We start from the raw sequence: 22,328 nt of genomic DNA, 5'->3' as shown, positions 1-22,328 counted from the left end.
TCATTGCCTCCTAGGTCTAGAGTTTGATCCAAAAAGGGAATTTCTTCCCCTTCTGTTTTGAGTATAGGAGCCTTTATAGGACACTATTGGATCTCCACTGTTCTCTGTATTCGGGTTGTTTACGGGGTGGTGGCCTTCTCCGAAAGGGCTGAAACCTTTTGGGTTTATCCTCAGGGAATCCCTTCTTATCCGACGCAACCTCCAATATATCATCTAACGCCTTTCCAAATACCCGGGATCCTTCAAAGGGAATGGCACATAATTTATTTTTAGAGGCGTTATCTCCCGACCAGGATTTAAGCCATATGGCTCTACGGGTTGCATTTGATAAAGAGCTATTTCTTGCCGCAAATCTCTCAGATTCGGCAGAAGTATCAGCCATGAAGGCTGTAGCTGATTTTATAATGGGAAGGGAAGAAATAATTTCCGCCCGTGGGGTTTTATTAATCAAGTGTTCCTCTAACTGCCCCATCCATATGAACATGGATCTTGCTACAGACGTCGCCGCAATATTTGCCCGGATCAGGGCTGCTGACGTCTCCCAGGAACGACGTAGGATAATGTCTGCCTTGCGGTCCATAGCATCCCTGAGGCTTGAAGAATCCTCAAAGGGGATAGAAGTCTTTTTCGTAACTTTAACTACAGGAACATCGACCTTAGGGATTTCTTCCCACGTTTTGACATCCTCCGGGTCGAATGGTAGACAGCCCTTAAATTCTCGGGACATCACTAGTCTACGTTCTGCTTCTTTCCATTCTTGCAGTATCATCATCCGGATATGTTCGCTTACAGAGAACACCATTTGCTTCTGAGATGTTAATCCTCCGAACATCAGATCCTGTCTGGATTTTGTATACGGCTCTTCTTTCAATTGCATAATATTCCTCACCGCTTGTACTAAATCTTCCGTGTCTTCTACCGGGAAGAGGTATTTCTTTCCCTGATCCTGTTCTTCCCCGTCTTCCTGATCAGAGCTTCTGAAGTCTGAATCTTCATTTCATGATTTATCCATGTCTTCCTGCTCTGGATCCCATCTGGGCCTCTTACGGCACTGGCCTGGACTGGAGCTGTGCCGTTCTGATATGGTAGCCAGGGAAGCCTGTACCTCTTCCCTGATTAAACTCCTCATATCGGACAAAAACATTGGTTGCTCTTCTCTTACTAGTTTAGAGATACAGACGCTGCAGAGTGCTTTTTTCTACGCTTCTGGAAACTTTACATGGCACATGGAGCAACGGTTAGATTTTGCCGAGGCCTTGCCTGGCTTTTTTGCCGTTGAGGGGAGAGTTTGTGGGGGATCCTTGTCCTAATAATACAAGCATAGGGACTGGACTCAGTGTCTATGTGTGTGCAGAGGTGCATTTGCGCTATGCGCCCTTACCCCAACATCCTCACTTCTGACTTCAACGTCATTCTTTGTTTTAGGCATCCTGACACAATCCTGTGGATCCTGCGATAAGTCCGACTCCGATCGTCTACAATGCAGGAACTGTACCAGTAGACACTTAAGCGGCCAGACTGTGATATAAATCAAATCTGGCGCCTGCCGCTCCCCCACGCCATAACAGACCAGCCCGGATACACGGCCGACGTCACCGGAAGGGACTCCGGTTATTCTGCCCTTTACTTCCGCGCACGACGGGCATCCGCTGACGTCACCGGAAGTGACGATGGCTACTCCCTACTTACTTCCGCCGGGCCTCCGCGGACGTCACCAGAAGTGACTCCTATTACCGGCTCCTCTACGATCAGCGTGGAGATCCTTATTCCGGCGCCTCTTCTCCTGGCACCTGAGCCCCCCACCGGGGGGGAAGCGACTCAACCCAGGAGCCCGTCCGCTCGACTGGTCTCTGTGGCAGAGGGACTCCCCACCGGGGAGTTTCTGCCATGGGCCCGCTGGACAGGGGGAAGGATATTGGACCAGCCGCACGATCTCCCTGAGCCCTCCGGTGAGCTTTCTTGCGCGTGTGCTGCTCTCGTGTGTCCCTCCATGCAGGGACAGGAAAAAACACTGAAGGAAAGGGGGAGGAGTGGGACCTTTTAACAACTCGTGTGTTGTTTCCTGTCCCTGCAAGGAGGAGGAGGACGTCCTCCAGTGTGCTGTCAGGGCGACGTCCTGGAAAACAAGGTTACAATGGGTTAAGGAAAAAGCAATCGTGGACTGTGGATGACTGGATGAAAGTCATACTCAGTGATGAATCACGAATCTGCATTGGGCAAGGTGATGATCCTGGAACTTTTGTTTGGTGCCGTTCCAATGTGATTTATAAAGATGACTGCCTGAAGAGAACATGCAAATTTCCACAGTCATTGATGATGTGGGGCTGCATGTCAGGTAAAGGCACTGGGGAGATGGCTGTCATTACATCTTCAATAAATGCACAAGATTATGTTGATATTTTGGACACTTTTCTTATCCCATCAATTGAAAGGATGTTTGGGGATGATGAAATCATTTTTCAAGATGATAATGCATCCTGCCATAGAGCAAAAACTGAAAACATTCCTTGAAAAAAAGACCAATAAGGTCAATGTCATGGCCTGCAAATAGTCCGGATCTCAATCTAATTAAAAATCTTTGGTGGAAGTTGAAGAAAATGGTCCATGGCAAGGCTCCAACCTGCAAAGCTGATCTGGCAACAGAAATCAGAGAAAGGTGGAGCCAGATTGATGAAGAGTACTGTTTGACACTCATTAAGTCCATGCCTCAGAGACTGCGAGCTGTTATAAAAGCCAGAGGTAGTGAAACAAAATACTAGTGATGTGTTGGAGAGTTTTTTTGTTTGCTTGTTTTTCATGATTCCACAATTTTTTCCTTAGAATTGAGCGATTCCATAATTTTTCCCCTATGCTTGGTTAAAAAAGTAACCATTACCGACTACCACATTTTTTGTTCTTGATTTCTTTTAGTGTTTCTTAAAGCCAGAAAGTTGCCATTTGAAATGACTTTAGTTTTGTGCCATGTCTGTGATCTGCTTTTTTTCTACAAAATTAAAACAACTGAATGAAAATCCTCCAAGGCCGGTGATTCCATAATTTTTGCCAGAGGTTGTAGAAATGCATGCTTCCTACATGGGGTGATGCTTTAGATCCAGCTGAGACACTAAAATTGTGAAGGCCCCGCATTAAATTTGCTTCAATTTATCCATTATTATTATTATTTTTTTTTACACCCAGAACCAGATTCACTATTATTTAAACAAGATTGTGACAACTTTATATCAAAGAAGTAATTTGTCACATATTAACGGAAAATCATATTGATCTAGCTATTTGATATTCAATTAAGTGGTTACTCTAAAAGGGATATCCACTACACCTTCTCAATCCTGGTTTCCCCCTTTTAAAATAGCACACTCGCCTCCGGCGCCATTCCAGCGGTGTAGCAGTCTCTCTTCCCCAGTGATGGTGTGACATCATACGAGCCCTGCAGCCAATCAGTGATAGCTTTACTCTCCCCGCCTTCAGAAAACCGCTTATATCCAGAGGAAGTGAGCGCTGCTGCCCCCCCTCTTTCTCTGGATGTATGTGACACGCCCAAAGGTGGGGAGAGAAGCGGCCGCTGATTGGCCACAGGGCTCGTATGATGTCACACCATCACTGGAATGGCGCCGGAGGTGAGTATAAGTGTTGTTTAAAAGGTGGAATCATATGGATTTAGAAGGGGTAGTCCAAGTAGTGCCAACACTTAACACTTGGAAAACCATCACAGTATTTCTCATATTTGCTAGACTGTGATTCATGTCGCATATAGTTTGGGAATTAGGAATCAGACAGCTTCCTTGTAAAATATGATATATTTATGACTTGGCGAACAGTGTAAAATTTTACTACATTTGTGTGTGATAGATATATTTATTTACAGGTTCTCCCGACATTACTGTGTGAACGACGGATCGAATATTGCCAGGAGTCTCAGTAGTGAGAAGAAATAAGGCATTCGTAGCAGAATTAGAAAGTCTGAGGAGGCAGAACTGTGCGTTTCTGCACAAAGATCCCAATGCCATACATGAATCAGAAGGGTCACATACATGGCTGCCTTCATACAAAACGTGTTGGTGGTCTGCAACTGGTAATAGCAGCTACTGTCCATATACAGTTCAGAGTCCATCACTGTAGTGTCGTCAGAGTCCATGTGTTACGGGTCATAACAGCAAGGCAGATTCCGATGTAGAAAGAAACTTCATTGTGCACAGATCTTAAGCCTCCGCTGTGGTCTCCGCACACTGTCCATTTGGATAGCTCAAGACAGTCAGCGCCGTTCCCTCGTGAAGGTTCTCTGCAATTAGAAAAACATGACAAGTAGATTATTCAGTGACATTTATAATACAGGCAATATATGTTGGCAAGCAACAAAGTACTGTATATACTCGAGTATAAGCCGAGATTTTCAGCCCAATTTTTGGGGCTGAAAGTGACCCTCTAGGCTCATACTCAAGTCGTTGTCCCAGGGGGTCGGCGGAGGAGGGGGAGCGGCGGCTATCACATACTCACCTGCTTCTGGCGCAGTCCCTGCATGTCCAATGGTCTGCAGGCAGCTCTTCCTGTGTTCAGCGGTCACATGGTACTGCTCATTAAAGTAATGAATATGGACGCATATTCATTACTTTAGTGAGCGGTTCGTGATCGCTGAACATAGGAAGATGCCGCCGGCTCCCGGAGATCATCTGACAGTGAGACGCTGCCAGGGACCACGCGCCGGGAGCAGGCGAGTATATCAGGGGAGGGTGAGCATTGCGCGATATTCACTCTCCCCGTTCCACAGTTGTGTGCCACTCTGTCTTCCGTCCTCTGGCTGTGACTGTTCAGGTCAGAGAGCGCGATGATGTAGTTAGTGTGCGCGCCGCCATCTGCCTGAACAGTCACTGCGGAGGATGGAAGAAAGACAGACAGAGCGGAGCCCGGAGGTGGAACGGGGAAGGTGAATATTGGAAGTGCCAGGGGCCTGAGCGACGAGAGGTGAGTAAGTGATTTTTTTTTATTTTAATCGCAGCAACAGCATATGGGGCATAACGTGTGGAGCATCTTATGGGGCATAATGTGTGGAGCATCTTATGGGGCCATCAACCTTTATGCAGCATTGCATGGGGCAAATGTTTCTATGGAGCATCTTATGGGGCCATTATTAACCTTTGTGCAGCATTATATGGGGCATATTTTAATATGGAGCATCTTATGGGCCCATCATGAACTGTATGGAGCTTTACATGGGGCTCCTGATTCAATATGGATATTCAAAAACACTTAACCTACTGATGTCTCAATTAATTTTACTTTTATTGGTATCTATTTTTATTTTTGAAATTTACCAGTAGCTGCTGCATTTCCTACCCTAGGCTTATACTCGAGTCATTAAGTTTTCCCAGTTTTTTTGTGGCAAAATTAGGGGGGGGGGGGTCGGCTTATACTCGATTATATATGGTATATGGGGCTCTGATCAGTCTAATTGTTTCACTCCACATCATCCACAGCCTATACTCACTTAGGTTGGGCCTTACAAAGGCATATGAGGGCTGCTCACATTTATGAGAGAATATAAACATCAGAAAAATAATCTTTATAAATCTTCTGGGATCTAATCATGGAAAGAAGGCAAAGGGGAAATCCCATGACTGCAATTTCCACAAAGAGGAAGTACACTGAGCTGCTGGCATCTCCGATCCGACAAAGTTCTAGAACATCCTGCAAGCAAATAAGGCCAGGAAGCACTTACCCAATACCACTTAACTGCTGAACTGGTCAGAGAATTGGTCATTTACATAAATAAATTCAACAAAATGCAAATTTACCTGGCATCCCTTATACACAAGATGCAAATTGTTTGCATCCTGGCACATGTCTAAATATCATTTTTATGTATTTTGGATAAGGGCTTTTGGGAGACTAGGTTAGGCTACCTTCAGACACTTTGCTACTAGCGTGTATAATATTACAGTCATCTTATTATAATTACAAATAATTAAATTATTTGGAATGGAAAAATAATAATGCCGCAAAAAAATAGAAATTGCAAATTAAAAAAAAAAAAAAAAATGTAGGTCTTTAGTTAAATGTCACAACAGAGTTTCAGCAAACATCAAGCTGCACTGGTTTCGTCTTCCTCCTACCCTCTCCCAAAAAAAAAAAAAACACAACAACCATCTTTCACCAAAAAAATATTGCATGCGAATGCACCCGTAAAGGGTTGTTCCAATCTTCCCCCCAAAAAAAAAAAAATAAATAAAAAATTACTTTTATTAAGATTTTGCCCCATTCTCAAACTACCTCTGCGTCTTTATTTCATTTCCAAGGGGACCAACAGGCCAATATGCGCAGTACTTAGAAGTCTTTTCATAGGGAGCTTGTAAACGCTGCACGGAGGTTAGTCAGAGTCACTGAAGCATACCCTTAAGCTCCTGACCCCACATAGGTTCAGTTTCACTGCGCTTGTGATGCTGCAGACACTAAGCTGCCTCATACACCAACATCAGGAGTGCAGTTCTGATAAAAGTCTACTTACCCCAAATGCTATTAAACTGCTGTGCTTAATCCCCGGAGCTTTTTTCAGTTTTGCGTTTTTGTTTTTTTGCTCCCTTTCTTCTCAGAGACATAACTTTTTTATTTTTCCGTCAATATCGTCACGTGAGGTACTCGGTACCGGGTCCGGTTTTAAAGGGGATGTCACGGTGGCTGCGACCCAGTCCGTGGCCCTGGGTGCCTAATTAAAGGAAAAGGTCTTTAAAAGGATTTGTAGTGTCTATTGTTCGTGACGCCACCTGTGGTTCTCAGTCAGTAGGAACCGATGCCGCTTAACCCCTTCATGACCTTGGGATTTTTCGTTTTTCCGTGTTCGTTTTTCACTCCTCTCCTTCCCAGAGCCATAACTTTTTTATTTTTCCGTCAATATCGTCACGTGAGGGCTTATTTTTTGCGGGACAAGTTATACGTTTGAACGACACCGTTGGTTTTACCATGTCATGTACTAGAAAATGGGAAAAAGATTCCAAGTGCAGTGAAATTGCACAAAAAGTGCAATCCCACAATTGTTTTGTTTGGCTTTTTTGCTAGGTTCACTAAATGCTAAAACTGACCTGACATTATGGTTCCCCAGGTCATTACGAGTTCATAGACATTAAACATGTCTAGCTTGTTTTTTTTAACAAAGTGGTGAAAAAAAATTACCAAAAAAAAAAAAAAACAACAAATTGCACAATATTCCAATACCCGTACTCTATTTTTCGTAATCTCGGGTTGGGTGAGGGCTTATTTTTAACAGTCTGATCAGAATGTTAAACTGAAAACCTCATATTCAGTTATATTAATTTTTGCCTAGCGGCTTTAGATCAACGTATGATTTTGGGATGTGCGGTTCATGCTCTTTTTTTTTTGCGTGCCGAGCTGACGTTTTTAATGATATTTTTGCGCAGATATGATCTTTTGATCGCCCGTTATTGCATTTTAATGCAATGTCGCGACGACCAAAAAAAAAAAAAAAAAAGTAATTCTGGCGTTTTGAGTGTTTTTTCTCGCTTCGCCGTTTAGCGATCACGTTAATCCTCTTTTTTTGGATAGATCGGGCGATTCTGAACGCGGCGATACCAAATGTGTATTTTTTTTTATTATTGCTTTATTTTGAATGGGGCAAAAGGGGGGCAATTTGAACTTTTATATTTTTTTTTGCATGGTTCAATAGCCTTCATGGGAAGCTAGCACAACTCGATTGGCTCGGCTACATAGAGGCGATGCTCAGATCGCCCCTATGTAGCAGAATTACAGCATTGCTATGAGCACCGACCACAGGGTGGCGCTCATAGCAATATGGCATCAACCACCATACAGGTCTCAAGGAGACCTCTGGTTGTCATGCCGATGCGCCGATAACCCCCGATCACGTGATGGGGGTCAACGGTGCGCACATTTCCAGCCAGTTGGCTGGAAGAGCTTGTTAAATGCCACTGTGATAGTTTGACAGCGGCATTTAACTAGTTAGTAGGCGAGGGCAGATCGCGATTCCGCCCGTGCCTACTGCGGGCACATGTCAGCTGTACAAAACAGCTGACATGTCCCAGCTTTGATGCGGGCTCAACGCTGGAGCCCGCATCAAAGCGGGGGTTCTGCCATTGGACGGACTATGCTGTCCGATGGCAGAAAGGGGTTAAAGGATTATTCCCATCTCAAAGATAATATCCCAATAAATAGTAGATGAAATATTAGCAAATCCCTCCATTTAGAAATGTAGTGTAGTCCTGATTCGCCATGTGGCTTACCCCATGTGCAGGGTATTGTTGTAGCTTAGGTATCCAATAGGTATGATCACTCATATAGTGACAGTTAGTGGTTGTAACCAAGGATACCCAAGTAACTGCAATGCCCTGTACATGGGGTAAAGGTAACGTCACACTGAACGATATCGCTAGCGATCCGTGACGTTGCAGCGTCCTGGCTAGCGATATCGTTCAGTTTGACAGGCAGCAGCGATCAGGATCCTGCTGTGATGTCGTTGGTCGCCGCAGAAAGTCCAGAACTTTATTTTGTCGCTGGACTCCCTGCAGACATCGCTGAATCGGCGTGTGTGACGCCGATTCAGCGATGTCTTCACTGGTAACCAGGGTAAACATCGGGTTACTAAGCGCAGGGCTGCGCTTAGTAACCCGATGTTTACCCTGGTTACCAGCGTAAAAGTTAAAAAAACAAACACTACATACTCACATTCCGGTGTCTGTCCCCGGCGCTGTGCTTTCCTGCACTGGCTGTGAGCGCCGGCCAGCCGGAAAGCACAGCGGTGACGTCACCGCTGTGCTTACACAGCGCAGAGAAGCAGAACGTCGGGGGACAGACAGCGGAAGGTAAGTATGTAGTGTTTTTTTTTTTTTTACTTTTACGCTGGTAACCAGGGTAAACATCGGGTTACTAAGCGCGACCCTGCGCTTAGTAACCCGATGTTTACCCTGGTTACCGGCATCGTTGGTCGCTGGAGAGCTGTCTGTGTGACAGCTCTCCAGCAACCAAACAGCGACGCTGCTGCGATCGACATCGTTGTCGGTATCGCTGTGTCAAGGTACCTTAAGCGACATAATGAATCTGAAGAACTATACTACATTTCTAATTGGAGGCATGTACTAATATTACACCTACAACATATTGGGGACAGGATCATGGCGATGAGAACACCGCATTAAGTCTTATCATACCGTCCTACTGACTCCCAGTGTTTAGTAATGCAAAGTATTAAATAATGCAAAAACAAGGCCAGACTTGTCCGAACAAAAATGACAAAAATATAAATTCTCTTGCATGGTATGTTCTTAGAACTGTGAATTGTGCCGGTCCTCAGGTATTCATCCTAAAAACTGAGGTAAATTGAGGAATGGGTGCTTAGTTTTGGAGGTGTCAATCAGTGCTGATCCTTCTACACTGTAAGGAGATGGCCCCTCATCTTCTAATACATGGGGGGTCTATTCACTCATAAATTTGTAAGGAACCAAATGATCTACTGTTCTAAGAAAAGACAATCCAGAATTCAGATTTTGTGGGCCATGCAAGAACCTATAGAAAACAGACATGGCCAGAGAGGACTTCTTTAAATTCATTTTTATAAAAATGAAATGTTCAAAGGAGTTACCTCAATGAAAATCTCAAGTCTATAATCCGTATGCAGACAAACGAATGTTGTGAAGGTTCTTACCTGTTTGGGATTAGTCCTATGTACCACAACAGAAAGTGACTTTGTGAAAGCAGCCCCCGACTCTGGCATAGCCATGTAATGCTATTAACGGGGTGACCTTGGTGGGCACACGTAACATACATACTATGTTTTAACGGCAGGGTTCCCAAAGGGACATATTTTGCTCCAAAAAATTAAAGTTCTATTGTGAAGTTGCCGGATAGCAGACCACACGCCCTTCAGAGAGTCATGGGTCACATTCTGCCATGTTACCTTTCTGCACCGCGTCCTCCTGTCTCCACCTTCTCCATGAGAAGCACCTGGATTTCTTGTTTGGCATTTCCGTCCTTTGCTCATCTGTGAAGGAAGGAAACGTGTGGTCAGTCTGGGATGGACCAACATCTAGGAGCCATTTGGAAAATTCACACATTCAAGTTTTTCAAACATTTATAGAGATTACTACATTACCAAGAAAGTGACTTATGGTCGCCATGTACATGAGACTTCTAGCCAAACCCGACGATATTTAAAGGTTGAAATGCCGATCTAAAATGTATGGGGGCATCAGCCAACTGATCGTCAGGGCAAAAGTCGATCAGGAACGTCTGATTTCAAGACTGACAATTGCATTTTTCTCCTAGAGACGAATCCGTTGGGCAATGTGTTGGCAGGTGGCTTTCTCAGAACAAAGGAGGGCTCAGCCTAATGAGCACTCCTGCTCTTGGGTATGGTGGAGATGGCCATCTACCGTGTATTGCTAGAGCCTAGTTACCCATGGATGTGCGACTCTGAAATCGTGGTGTCACATTACAACATCCACCTAATGATTCCCTATGGTGTCTCATCCGCCTAACGATTCCCTATGGTGTCCCATCCGCCTAACGATTCCCTATGGTGTCCCATCCGCCTAACGATTCCCTATGGTGTCCCATCCGCCTAACGATTCCCTATGGTGTCCCATCCGCCTAACGATTCCCCGCGGTGTCCCATCCGCCTAACGATTCCCCGCGGTGTCCCATCCGCCTAACGATTCCCCGCGGTGTCCCATCCGCCTAACGATTCCTCGTGGTGTCCCATCCACCTAATGATTCCCTAGGTGTTACACTGTAACTCATCACAGTCACAGATGATTCTAAGGGTATGTTCACACGTTCCTGATTTCCATCCTTTTTTTCTGCACTAAAAACCGCAGCTCTTGGCAGAAAACGCAGGTGCGTTTTTTGATGCTTTTTTAGTGCAGTTTTCTATGCAGAGTCTCTGTGTGTTTTCTAGGAAGTTTAGGGTTAATGGCTGAAAATACCCTAACCCTACCCCTATTCTAACCTTAGTGGAAAAATAAATAAAAATAAATTCTTTATTTTTTTTATTGTCCCTACCTATGGGGGTGACAAAAGGGGGGGGGGTCATTTGCTATTTTTTTTATTTTGATCACTGAGATATAATCTATCTCAGTGATCAAAATGCACTTTGGAACGAATCTGCCGGCCGGCAGATTCGGCGGGCGCAGTGCGTATGCGCCCGCCATTTTGGAAGATGGCGGCACCCAGGGAGAAGACGGACGGACACCGGAAGGCCGGGTAAGTATAGGGGGTGAGAGTCGGAGCACGGGGGTGGCATCGGAGCATGGGGGGGTGGGATTGGGGCACGGGGGGGGCAGCCACACTGCAGCGGTTCTGCACCACAAACCGCAGTAAAACCCGCAGATATTTTTTTCATCTGCGGGTTTCACTGCGGGTTTGACCTCACAATGGAGGTCTATGGGTGCAGAACCGCTGCAGTTTTGCAAAAAGAAGTGACATGGTACTTCTTTTTTACCGCAGCAATTCAGTGCGGTTTTTTTTTTAGAATTTCAGGATCATGTGCACAGTGGTTCCTGTTTTCCATAGGGTACAGTGTACTGTACCCTGCATGGAAAACAGCTGCGGAACCGCAGCGGCAAAACCGCTGCGGTTCCGCAGTAAAAAACGCACTGTGTGAACATGGCCTAAAAGGCGTTTGACTTTTTATGTCACCGATGGGGCAAGGAACACAAGCCTGACCTTGGGGTGTAAAAGTCCGGTTTTTGACTTACAGCATAATTAAAAGTTTTAAAATAGAAGCAGAGCCAGACAAGTCGCACAGATTTTTGGTTTGTACAACTTGCATGAGATTTGCCAGCACACAGCACAAGCGGCAGCGCAGTCCGGCCCAGGACTAACATTAGATCACAGATATCCTACATCAGGACTTATCCGTTGTTCTCTCCGCAGGCGCGTTTCGGGCAGACGGCACACACACTGAGTGCACGCGACAGCCGCCTACATTTGGCCTTCCACCAATTCACACGTCCGACCTCCACAGTCCAGGGTCGGCCGGGGGTCTCCTGACCCAGACTCAGCAGCCCCACAGACCCTCATATACAGACACTGGCCTCAGAGCAGGCAGAGGGACCACCAGCTGCTAGGTGGGCTTCTCCCAGCTAAGGAAGGCATCACCTTTCCACAGGAGAAGTCACGACCTCCTAGCACTGGGGGCGCCAGAGGGGTCTCTGAAGCAGTGATGACACGTGACCCCTCCTCCAGCGCCACAGAGCTTGTACCGCCGGCCAGCCCTAGAGTAGCACGGGCTAGAACAACCAATCAGCGTGTAGCTCTCTCATCCAAGCCATTAGACAATGTGAATGAACGCAGCTGATTGGCTGCTAGTGCCGGAGAGGCCGCTCTGTACCTGCCGCAGTCAGCGCCTCGCACGCCGCTATCTGCACGTCCCGCCGGCTCTCCTCACGGCCGGGGATGAGAGCAACAGCTCGGACCTCAGAGCAGCGCGCACCGTGACTGTTCGGAGGGAACACAGAGCGGAGGAGCGAGAGCAGAGCGGAGACCGCGGGCTGGGCGGGGGGCTCCTCCGGGGGCTGCATGACCACCCCGACCACAGCGCCCCCCGCAGGCAGCCGCTTCCGTACATCCCTCAGGATTTCTCGCGTCTGGCGCAGTGATGCCGGGAGCAGCACGGACTCCGGCCGGCACAGGAAGAACACCAGTCCGAAGCGCATAGTCCGGCTCGGGGCGGCGTGCGGCGACTGCTCCCGCGGGGCGTCCTGGGCTTCGGTATCAGGTTCCGGCGTCTTGTCTCCTCCATTCCCCAGCTCCGCCGGAAACAGCTCCTGCAGGAAGCCCCGCAGCAGAGCCCGGCTCTCCGCCCGCTCCCACAGCTCCCCGACCAGCAGCACCTGCTGAGGACCCCCGAAGCGCTGCAGCACCTCCCGGAAGCGGCTCTCCGTGCAGTCTCTCGCCATGCCGTCCTCGGAGTGCCGGCGCCCTCACTGTGCACCGCGCACACATAGTCCAATGAGGAAGGGCCCGGCCGTCACCTGCTGCCGCCATAGGTCAGACACCGACGCGCCCATCGCCTCCATAGGACGGGATACGGTACACCCAGCTGAGACCACACCCCCAAGTCATGTCTGTGGCCTCCCATAGGGCCGTAAGTGACACACCCCCTAGCCACACCCCCGAGTCCTGGTCCATGGCAACCTCAAGTCACTATTATCGCAGTGATGCCCGGGCCGCCTGCGGCTTCTCATCTTAAGGCTGTGTGTCCACGTGCAGTAAACGCTGCGTGTTTGACGCTGCATAGGGACGCAGCGTCAGACACGCAGCGTCCAGATGTTACAGCATAGTGGAGGGGATTTAATGAAATCCCGTCTCCACTATGCGTGGTAACACGCACGCGGCGGCCCTGCGACTCCGGACATGCTGCGCGTCTTTTCAGATCGCAGCATGTCCGTATATCTTGCGGCGACGCTGCGTCGCCGCAAGATATAGCACAGGGCCTTATGGTGGGGAGCGATGATGCCGGATGTGTGCTGTGGCTAAGCCGCTCCGGCGATACCGCCGGCCATCCTGAACGTGGACACGCAGCCTAAAGGAAACCTGTCACCCCCAAAATCACGGGTGAAGTAAGCCCACCAGCAACGTGTGCACATACCAAAAAAAGGTGCAGATTCTGAACTGCGTTTTCTGCCAAGAAATGCAGAATCTGCACAGAAAATTCCACAGTCAAATCTGTGGCGTGTGCACATAGCCTTAAAGGGAACCTGTCACCCCCGATATCGCGGGTGAGGTAAGCCCACCAGCATCAGGGGCTTATCTACAGCATTCTGTAATGCTGTAGATAAGCCTCCGATGTAACCTGAAAGATGAGAAAAAGACGGTAGATTATACTCACCCAGGGGCGGTCCCGCTGTTGGTCCTGGTCCGGCGCCTCCAATCATCAGATGACGTTTTCTTCTGGTCTTCACGCTGCGGCTCCGGCATACTTTGTCTGCCCTGTTGAGGGCAGAGCAAAGTACTGCAGTGTGCAGACGCCAGAAAGGTCAGAGAGGCCCAGCACGGTCAAATTTTGTTTGAATACCGATTGCACATTTTCTGTTAGTACAATAAACCTCATTTCAAGGCAGAAACATTACTGTGTCCAACAGTTATTAGATATATGAAACTGAAATAGCTGTTGCAAAAAAAAACTATTTTTATAAAACATTAAGCTTAAGATTTATAGGGGTGCCCAAACTTTTTCATATAACTGTATGCCTGGTCTGTTACCAGGGTTATATTGGGCCAGAAACCAGCCTCGGTAGCATGGAAAATGAAACCAAGAAATAGATGTGTGGATTTTTGGATTGAGATAAAAGAGCAGCCCAATGTTAAATTATACGTTTAATTGCCTTAAAAGCACACTAGACATTACACTATATACACAATGGTTATATATATATATATATATATATATATATATATATATATAAAATAGGTATGCAAATACAGGGTATAGTACAAAAGATATAAGCGGATGGATAATGTCAATTACTGGTTGATGTTTGATCATGTATACGCTGGGACTCCGGGGGCATTGCCTTCCTGCTAGGTCACAGCACATTACTCATTAAGACCCCCGTTCGAACTGTACTGCGTGCATCATAGAGAGAATAGATAGACCAAATGGCCTGGTACTAGCTTTAATCCCCTTTGGGTCACTCCCCTCCTGCCCCCTGGGCTGAACATAAATCCCCTCCCCTGGAGGTTTGTGGCTAAATCTCCCAATAACTGAAAGATCATAACCTCTTTCTGGGCGGTATTAGTGCAGCGGTTCTGGTGCCATTGGATCTGTATGGGCCCCTGCTACACATTAAGACCAAACACAGCTTTACTACCTGACTTCTAGTAACTTCTATGTATCTCCATACCCCGGGGCTCTAGAACGGAATGAGACCCTGGAAGGCATTCGGTCCAGTCCCTAGATCATGAAAATGTAACCGTTGTGTGGCTAGGGTGTACGATAAGCCTATATTCTCCTTATGAAATCCTAGCTGTCTGAACAAAGCAGCCCGCATGGTTTGGATCCACAGGGGGTCTTCCTGTAGTAGCTGGATTCTAGCTCGCTGGTGGGGATATGAATCCAGGTGTCTTGTTACAGCTACACATGCTTACAGGATGATTGTAAGGCTACTTTCACACTTCTGTCTTTTGTCCTCCGTCGTTATGGGCAAAAAAACGGATTTTGCAAATGTGCTTGCAGGATGCGTTTTTGCCCATAGACTTGTATTAGCGACGGATCGCTAAGGATGGGCACACGTCGCATCCGTCGTGCGACGGATCCGTCGTGTTTTGGCGGACGCGACGCACAAAAAAAAGTTCAATGTAACGTTTTTTTTGTGCGACGTGTCCGCCATTTTCGACCGCACATGCGCGGCCGAAACTCCGCCCCCTCCTCCCCGGACTGCAGAATGGGCAGCGGATGCGTTGAAAAACTGCATCCGCTGCCCACGTCTTGCAGTTATTTCACAACGTCCGTCGGTATGTCAGCCTGACGCATTGCGACGGGCCCGTACCGACGGAAGTGTGAAAGTAGCCTAAGCTGCCATTACATCCCCCTATCCTTCACACTATCTAGTCATATTTAAACTTCTTTATGGGAGATTATACTAATCTGATTTCACTCAAACACCTAGAGAGTCACCATTCCTAGGTCTATGCAGGTACGATTCAGAAGATGGGATAGCGTGGGAACATGTCATACACAGTGAGAAAACATGAAAGCAAAGAGTCTTGGGGTTTCTTTTGATGGTTAAGACAACCTCTCTGCTAGGGCATATGTTTGTGATAAAGGGTGACCAAATGGCTGCCTAACTGCAGTGTCAGGTGTACGAAATATCATTACATTGGGCAATATCAATATTGAATGACAAGAATACTAAACAATAACAAAATCACAAAGAATTATTATTATTGACAATATTAATATCAAACGATAAGAATACTGTACAATAACAGTCAGTAAAGAAAGCCCGCTAATAAAATTGTGTGAAAAATTTTTTTTTTGCATCAAAACAATCAAATGAATAGTATAAAATTGATAAAACAAATTATCTTAACCACCAGGTCCATTATTGTCCTGACCACCAGGTCATAACAGTACAGGTGGCCCAAAGTACTAATGCATCTCAATAGAGGGATAAGAGAAGTTCTGAGACCATTTTTTTTTCCTTTGCAGTGTGTTTTGTCTCTCTTTTCCCCTTTACCTCTGGGTGGTTCAGGACACAGGTGTAAGCATGGACATTCAAGGTCTGTCCTCTTTGATGGATAATCTCACTATAAGTGTACAAAAACATTCAAGATTTTGTGGTTCAAAATCCGATGTCAGAGCCTAGGATTCCAATTCCTGATTTGTTTTTTGGTGATAGATCTAAGTTCTTGAATTTCTAAAATAATTGTAAATTGTTTCTTGCCTTGAAACCTCGCTCCTCAGGTGACCCTGTTCAACAAGTAAAGATCATTATTTCTTTGTTACGTGGTGACCCTCAAGACTGGGCATTTTCCCTTGCGCCAGGAGATCCGGCATTGCGTGATGTTGATGCGTTTTTCCTGGCGCTTGGATTGCTTTATGACGAACCTAATTCAGTGGATCAGGCAGAGAAAATCTTGCTGGCTCTGTGTCAGGGTCAGGATGAAGCAGAGATATATTGTCAGAAGTTTAGAAAGTGGTCTGTGCTCACTCAGTGGAATGAATGTGCCCTGGCAGCAATCTTCAGAAAGGGTCTCTCTGAAGCCCTTAAGGATGTCATGGTGGGATTTCCCATGCCTGCTGTTCTGAATGAGTCTATGTCTTTGGCCATTCAGATCGATCGACGCTTGCGTGAGCGTAAAGCTGTGCACCATTTGGCGGTACTATCTGAGCATGGGCCTGAGCCTATGCAATGTGATAGGACTTTGACCAGAGCTGAACGGCAAGAACACAGACGTCGGAATGGGCTATGTTTTTACTGTGGTGATTCCACTCGTTATCTCCGATTGTCCTAAGCGCACTAAGCGGTTCGCTAGGTCTGCCACCATTGGTACGGTACAGTCTAAATTTCTATTGTCCGTTACTCTGATTTGCTCTTTGTCATCCTATTCTGTTATGGCATTTGTGGATTCAGGCGCTGCCCTGAATTTGATGGACTTGGAGTATGCTAGGCGCTGTGGTTTTTTCTTGGAGCCCTTGCAGTATCCTATTCCATTGAGAGGAATTGATGCTACGCCTTTGGCCAAGAATAAGCCTCAGTACTGGACCCAATTGACCATGTGCATGGCTCCTGCACATCAGGAGGATATCCGCTTTCTGGTGTTGCATAATCTGCATGATGTGGTCGTTTTTGGGGTTGCCATGGCTACAGGTTCATAATCCAGTATTGGACTGGAAATCTATGTCTGTGTCCAGCTGGGGTTGCCAGGGGGTACATGGTGATGTTCCATTTTTGTCTATTTCGTCATCCATTCCTTCTGAAGTTCCAGAGTTTTTGTCGGATTATCGGGATGTATTTGATGAGCCCAAAGCCAGTGCCCTACCTCCTCATAGCGATTGCGATTGTGCAATTAATTTGATTCCTGGTAGTAAGTTTCCTAAGGGCCGATTGTTCAATTTATCTGTGCCAGAACACGCCGCTATGCGGAGTTATATAAAGGAATCCTTGGAGAAAGGCCATATTCGCCCGTCGTCATCACCGTTAGGAGCAGGGTTCTTTTTTGTGGCCAAGAAGGATGGTTCTTTGAGACCTTGTATTGATTACCGCCTTCTTAATAAAATTACAGTCAAATTTCAGTATCCTTTGCCGTTGCTGTCTGATTTGTTTGCTCGTATTAAAGGGGCTAGTTGGTTCACCAAGATAGATCTTCGAGGGGCGTATAATCTTGTGCGTATTAAACAAGGTGATGAATGGAAAACAGCATTTAATACGCCCGAGGGCCATTTTGAGTACCTGCTTATGCCATTCGGGCTTTCCAATGCTCCATCAGTATTTCAGTCCTTTATGCATGACATCTTCCGAGAGTACCTGGATAAATTCCTGATAGTGTATTTGGATGATATTTTGGTCTTTTCGGATGATTGGGAGTCTCATGTGAAGCAGGTCAGAATGGTGTTCCAGGTCCTTCGTGCGAATTCCTTGTTTGTGAAGGGGTCAAAGTGTCTCTTTGGAGTTCAGAAGGTTTCATTTTTGGGGTTCATTTTTTCCCTTTCTATTATCGAGATGGACCCTGTTAAAGTCCAGGCCATTTACGATTGGACTCAGCCGACATCTGTGAAGAGCCTGCAAAAGTTCCTGGGCTTTGCTCATTTTTATCGGCGCTTCATTGCTAATTTTTCTAGTGTTGCTAAACTGTTGACTGATTTGACCAAGAAGGGTGCTGATGTGGTCAATTGGTCTTCTGCAGCTGTAGAGGCTTTTCAGGAGTTGAAGCGTCGTTTTTCTTCTGCCCCTGTGTTGTGCCAGCCAGATGTTTCGCTCCCGTTTCAGGTTGAGGTTGATGCTTCTGAGATTGGAGCAGGGGCTGTTTTGTCGCAAAGAAGTTCTGATGGCTCGGTGATGAAGCCATGTGCTTTCTTTTCTAGAAAGTTTTCGCCTGCTGAGCGTAATTATGATTTTGGTAATCGAGAGTTGTTGGCCATGAAGTGGGCATTCGAGGAGTGGCGTCATTGGCTTGAAGGAGCCAAGCATCGCGTGGTTGTTCTTGACAGATCACAAGAATTTGACTTATCTTGAGTCTGCCAAACGGTTGAATCCAAGACAGGCTCGATGGTCGTTATTTTTCTCCCGTTTTGATTTTGTGGTTTCGTACCTTCCGGGCTCTAAGAATGTGAAGGCTGATGCCCTGTCAAGGAGTTTTGTGCCTGACTCTCCGGGTGTTCCTGAGCCGGCGGGTATTCTCAAAGAGGGGGTAATTTTGTCTGCCATCTCCCCTGATTTGCGGCGGGTGCTGCAGAAATTTCAGGCTGATAGACCTGACTGTTGCCCAGCGGAGAAACTGTTTGTCCCTGATAGATGGACTAGTAGAGTTATCTCTGAGATTCATTGTTCAGTGTTGGCTGGGCATCCTGGAATCTTTGGTACCAGAGATTTGGTGGCTAGATCCTTTTGGTGGCCGTCTTTGTCACGGGATGTGCGTTCTTTTGTGCAGTCCTGTGGGACTTGTGCTCGGGCTAAGCCCTGCTGTTCTCGTGCCAGTGGGTTGCTTTTGCCCTTGCCAGTCCCGAAGAGGCCCTGGACGCATATTTCTATGGATTTTATTTCGGATCTCCCCGTCTCTCAAAAGATGTCGGTCATTTGGGTGGTTTGTGATCGCTTTTCTAAGAAGGTCCATTTGGTACCTTTGTCTAAATTGCCTTCCTCCTCTGATTTGGTGCCATTATTTTTCCAGCATGTGGTTCGTTTACATGGTATCCCGGAGAACATCGTTTCTGACAGAGGTTCCCAGTTTGTTTCGAGGTTTTGGCGATCCTTTTGTGCTAGGATGGGCATTGATTTGTCTTTTTCCTCGTCTTTCCATCCTCAGACAAATGGCCAAACCGAACGAACTAATCAAACTTTGGAAACATATCTGAGATGCTTTGTTTCTGCTGATCAGGATGATTGGGTGTCCTTTTTGCCGTTGGCTGAGTTCGCCCTTAATAATCGGGCCAGCTCGGCTACCTTGGTTTCGCCGTTTTTCTGCAATTCTGGTTTCCATCCTCGTTTCTCTTCAGGGCAGGTTGAGTCTTCGGACTGTCCTGGTGTAGATACTGTGGTGGATAGGTTGCAGCAGATTTGGACTCATGTGGTGGACAATTTGACATTGTCCCAGGAGAAGGCTCAACGTTTCGCTAACCGCGGGCGCTGTGTGGGTCCCCGACTTCGTGTTGGGGATTTGGTTTGGTTGTCGTCTCGTTATGTTCCTATGAAGGTTTCCTCTCCTAAGTTTAAGCCTCGTTTCATTGGTCCGTATAAGATTTCTGAGGTTATCAATCCTGTGTCATTTCGTTTGGCCCTTCCTGCTTCTTTTGCCATCCATAATGTGTTCCATAGGTCGTTATTGCGGAGATACGTGACGCCTGTGGTTCCATCCGTTGATCCTCCTGCCCCGGTGTTGGTTGAGGGGGAGTTGGAGTATGTGGTGGAGAAGATTTGGGATTCTCGTATTTCGAGACGGAAACTCCAGTACCTGGTCAAGTGGAAGGGTTATGGTCAGGAAGATAATTCCTGGGTTTTTGCCTCTGATGTTCATGCTGCCGATCTGGTTCGTGCCTTTCATTTGGCTCATCCTGGTCGGCCTGGGGGCTCTGGTGAGGGTTCGGTGACCCCTCCTCAAGGGGGGGGGGGGGTACTGTTGTGAATTCTGTTGTCGTGCTCCCTCCTGTGGTCATGAATGGTACTTCGGCTGGTTCTGTCCATGGACTTCCTCTGGTGGGTGTTTCTGAGTTTCCTTCCACATGTGACGAGGTTAATTCGTTGGCTGGCTGCTCTATTTAACTCCACTTAGATCTTTGCTCCATGCCACCTGTCAATGTTCCAGTATTGGTCTAGTTCTCTCCTGGATCGTTCTTGTGACCTGTCTTCCCAGCAGAAGCTAAGTTTCTGCTTGTATTTTCTTTGGTTTGCTATTTTTCTGTCCAGCTTGCTATTTTTATTGTTGTCTTGCTTGCTGGAAGCTCTGGGACGCAGAGGGAGCGCCTCCGCACCGTGAGTCGGTGCGGAGGGTCTTTTTGCACCCTCTGCGTGGTCTTTTTGTAGGGTTTTGTGCTGACTGCAAAGCAACCTTTCCTATCCTCAGTCTGTTCAGTAAGTCGGGCCTCACTTTGCTTAATCTATTTCATCTCTGTGTTTGTATTTTCATCTTTACTCACAGTCATTATATGTGGGGGGCTGCCTTTTCCTTTGGGGAATTTCTCTGAGGCAAGGTAGGCTTTATTTTTCTATCTTCAGGGCTAGCTAGTTCCTTAGGCTGTGCTGAGTTGCATAGGGAGCGTTAGGAGCAATCCACGGCTATTTCTAGTGTGCGTGATAGGATTAGGGATTGCGGTCAGCAGAGTTCCCACGTCCCAGAGCTCGTCCTTATTTATCAGTAACTATCAGGTCATTCCGTGTGCTCTTAACCACCAGGTCCATTATTGTCCTGACCACCAGGTCATAACATGCCCTGACCAGACAATGGCTGACTGTCATCAAGGCTTCCTTCTTCCTCGGCTGCAGACGCCTGCTCCTTTATGTGTGTCAAACTTTGCATCAGCAGACGCATTAGGGGGATGCTCATGCTTATTATGGCGTTGTCTGCACTAACCAGCCGTGTTGACACAGGTCTTGTACCTTCGACCACTGCACACCTGACAACTCCATGTCTGCCATCCAACTGCCTGCCCGTGTATGTGTATCCTTCCACAAATACATAACAGCACGCCTCTGTTCGCACAGTCCCTGAAGCATGAGCAGTGTGGAGTTCCACCTTGTTGCAACGTCGATGATTAGGCGATGCTGTGGAAGGTTCAAAGACCGCTGATGGTTCTGCATACGGCTGGAGTGCACGGGCGAACGGCGGATATGCGAGCAAAGTCTGCGCACTTTGAGGAGCAGGTCGGGTAACCCCGGATAACTTTTCAGGAAGCCCTGCACCACCAGGTTTAAGGTGTGAGCCAGGCAATGAATGTGTTTCAGTTGTGAAAGGGCTATGGCAGCCATAAAATTCCTTCCGTTATCACTCACTACCTTGCCTGCCTCAAGATGTACACTGCCCACACTGCTCTGTGCTTGGGCACGCAGGACCGGCAGGTATATATACGGCTATTTTCTATTATATCCCCATACATCGCACAGCAGACATTGGAAGCATGTATGATAGTATAGTGCAGAAGGGGACTTATTGCACACTGTAGACCCAGTCTCTTCTTTTTACTTGCAAATTTTGCACATTATACTCTGGCACCTTTTTTTGCACTTTTTGATACAATATGTACAAATAGATTTTATAGATATATATATTTTTTCATGCATATTAGCACTTTTTTCACTAGTTTATACATTCGGTTTTTGTCCCTTGGATGCACGTAATAATATATTTTTTTCATACATGCGCTTATAATAGTGGGATTGTCTGTATATATATATATATTTTTTATCGTATTATCTTATACCTGTATACCTGTGTGTAATTATTTCCCAAGCACATGCACTTTTCGTGCTGATGTTTGCCATGCTATTATAATAAAGGCCTTTTTATTTGACTTACCTCTCTGTGGCTCTCTTATAATATATAAGTATTTTTTTCTTTTTTATTTATATATACATATGGTTTGCTGCTAACATTGGGAGTCCTTTGACAGCCCTTTGACCCCTTACTACCCAGCCATGACTGAGTTTCTTGCT

General features: G+C 46.6%; 1 protein-coding gene across 1 annotated transcript; it reads right to left on the bottom strand.

Annotated features, from left to right (window-relative positions):
- Positions 1 to 3,778: 3,778 nt before the first annotated feature.
- On the bottom strand, positions 3,779 to 13,087 carry C5H2orf72 (chromosome 5 C2orf72 homolog). Its single transcript, XM_069727000.1, has 3 exons — positions 12,350 to 13,087; positions 9,917 to 10,000; positions 3,779 to 4,279 (listed from the first exon to the last, which is right to left on the bottom strand). The coding sequence occupies exons 1-3, from the start codon at positions 12,915 to 12,917 to the stop codon at positions 4,200 to 4,202; spliced, it is 732 nt and encodes a 243-aa protein (XP_069583101.1). The 5' UTR covers positions 12,918 to 13,087; the 3' UTR covers positions 3,779 to 4,199.
- Positions 13,088 to 22,328: the final 9,241 nt, after the last annotated feature.

This window comes from Ranitomeya imitator, chromosome 5, assembly GCF_032444005.1.
Source record: "Ranitomeya imitator isolate aRanImi1 chromosome 5, aRanImi1.pri, whole genome shotgun sequence".
Taxonomy (NCBI): Eukaryota; Metazoa; Chordata; class Amphibia; order Anura; family Dendrobatidae; genus Ranitomeya; species Ranitomeya imitator.
This window is presented reverse-complemented; position numbering and strand designations above follow the sequence as displayed.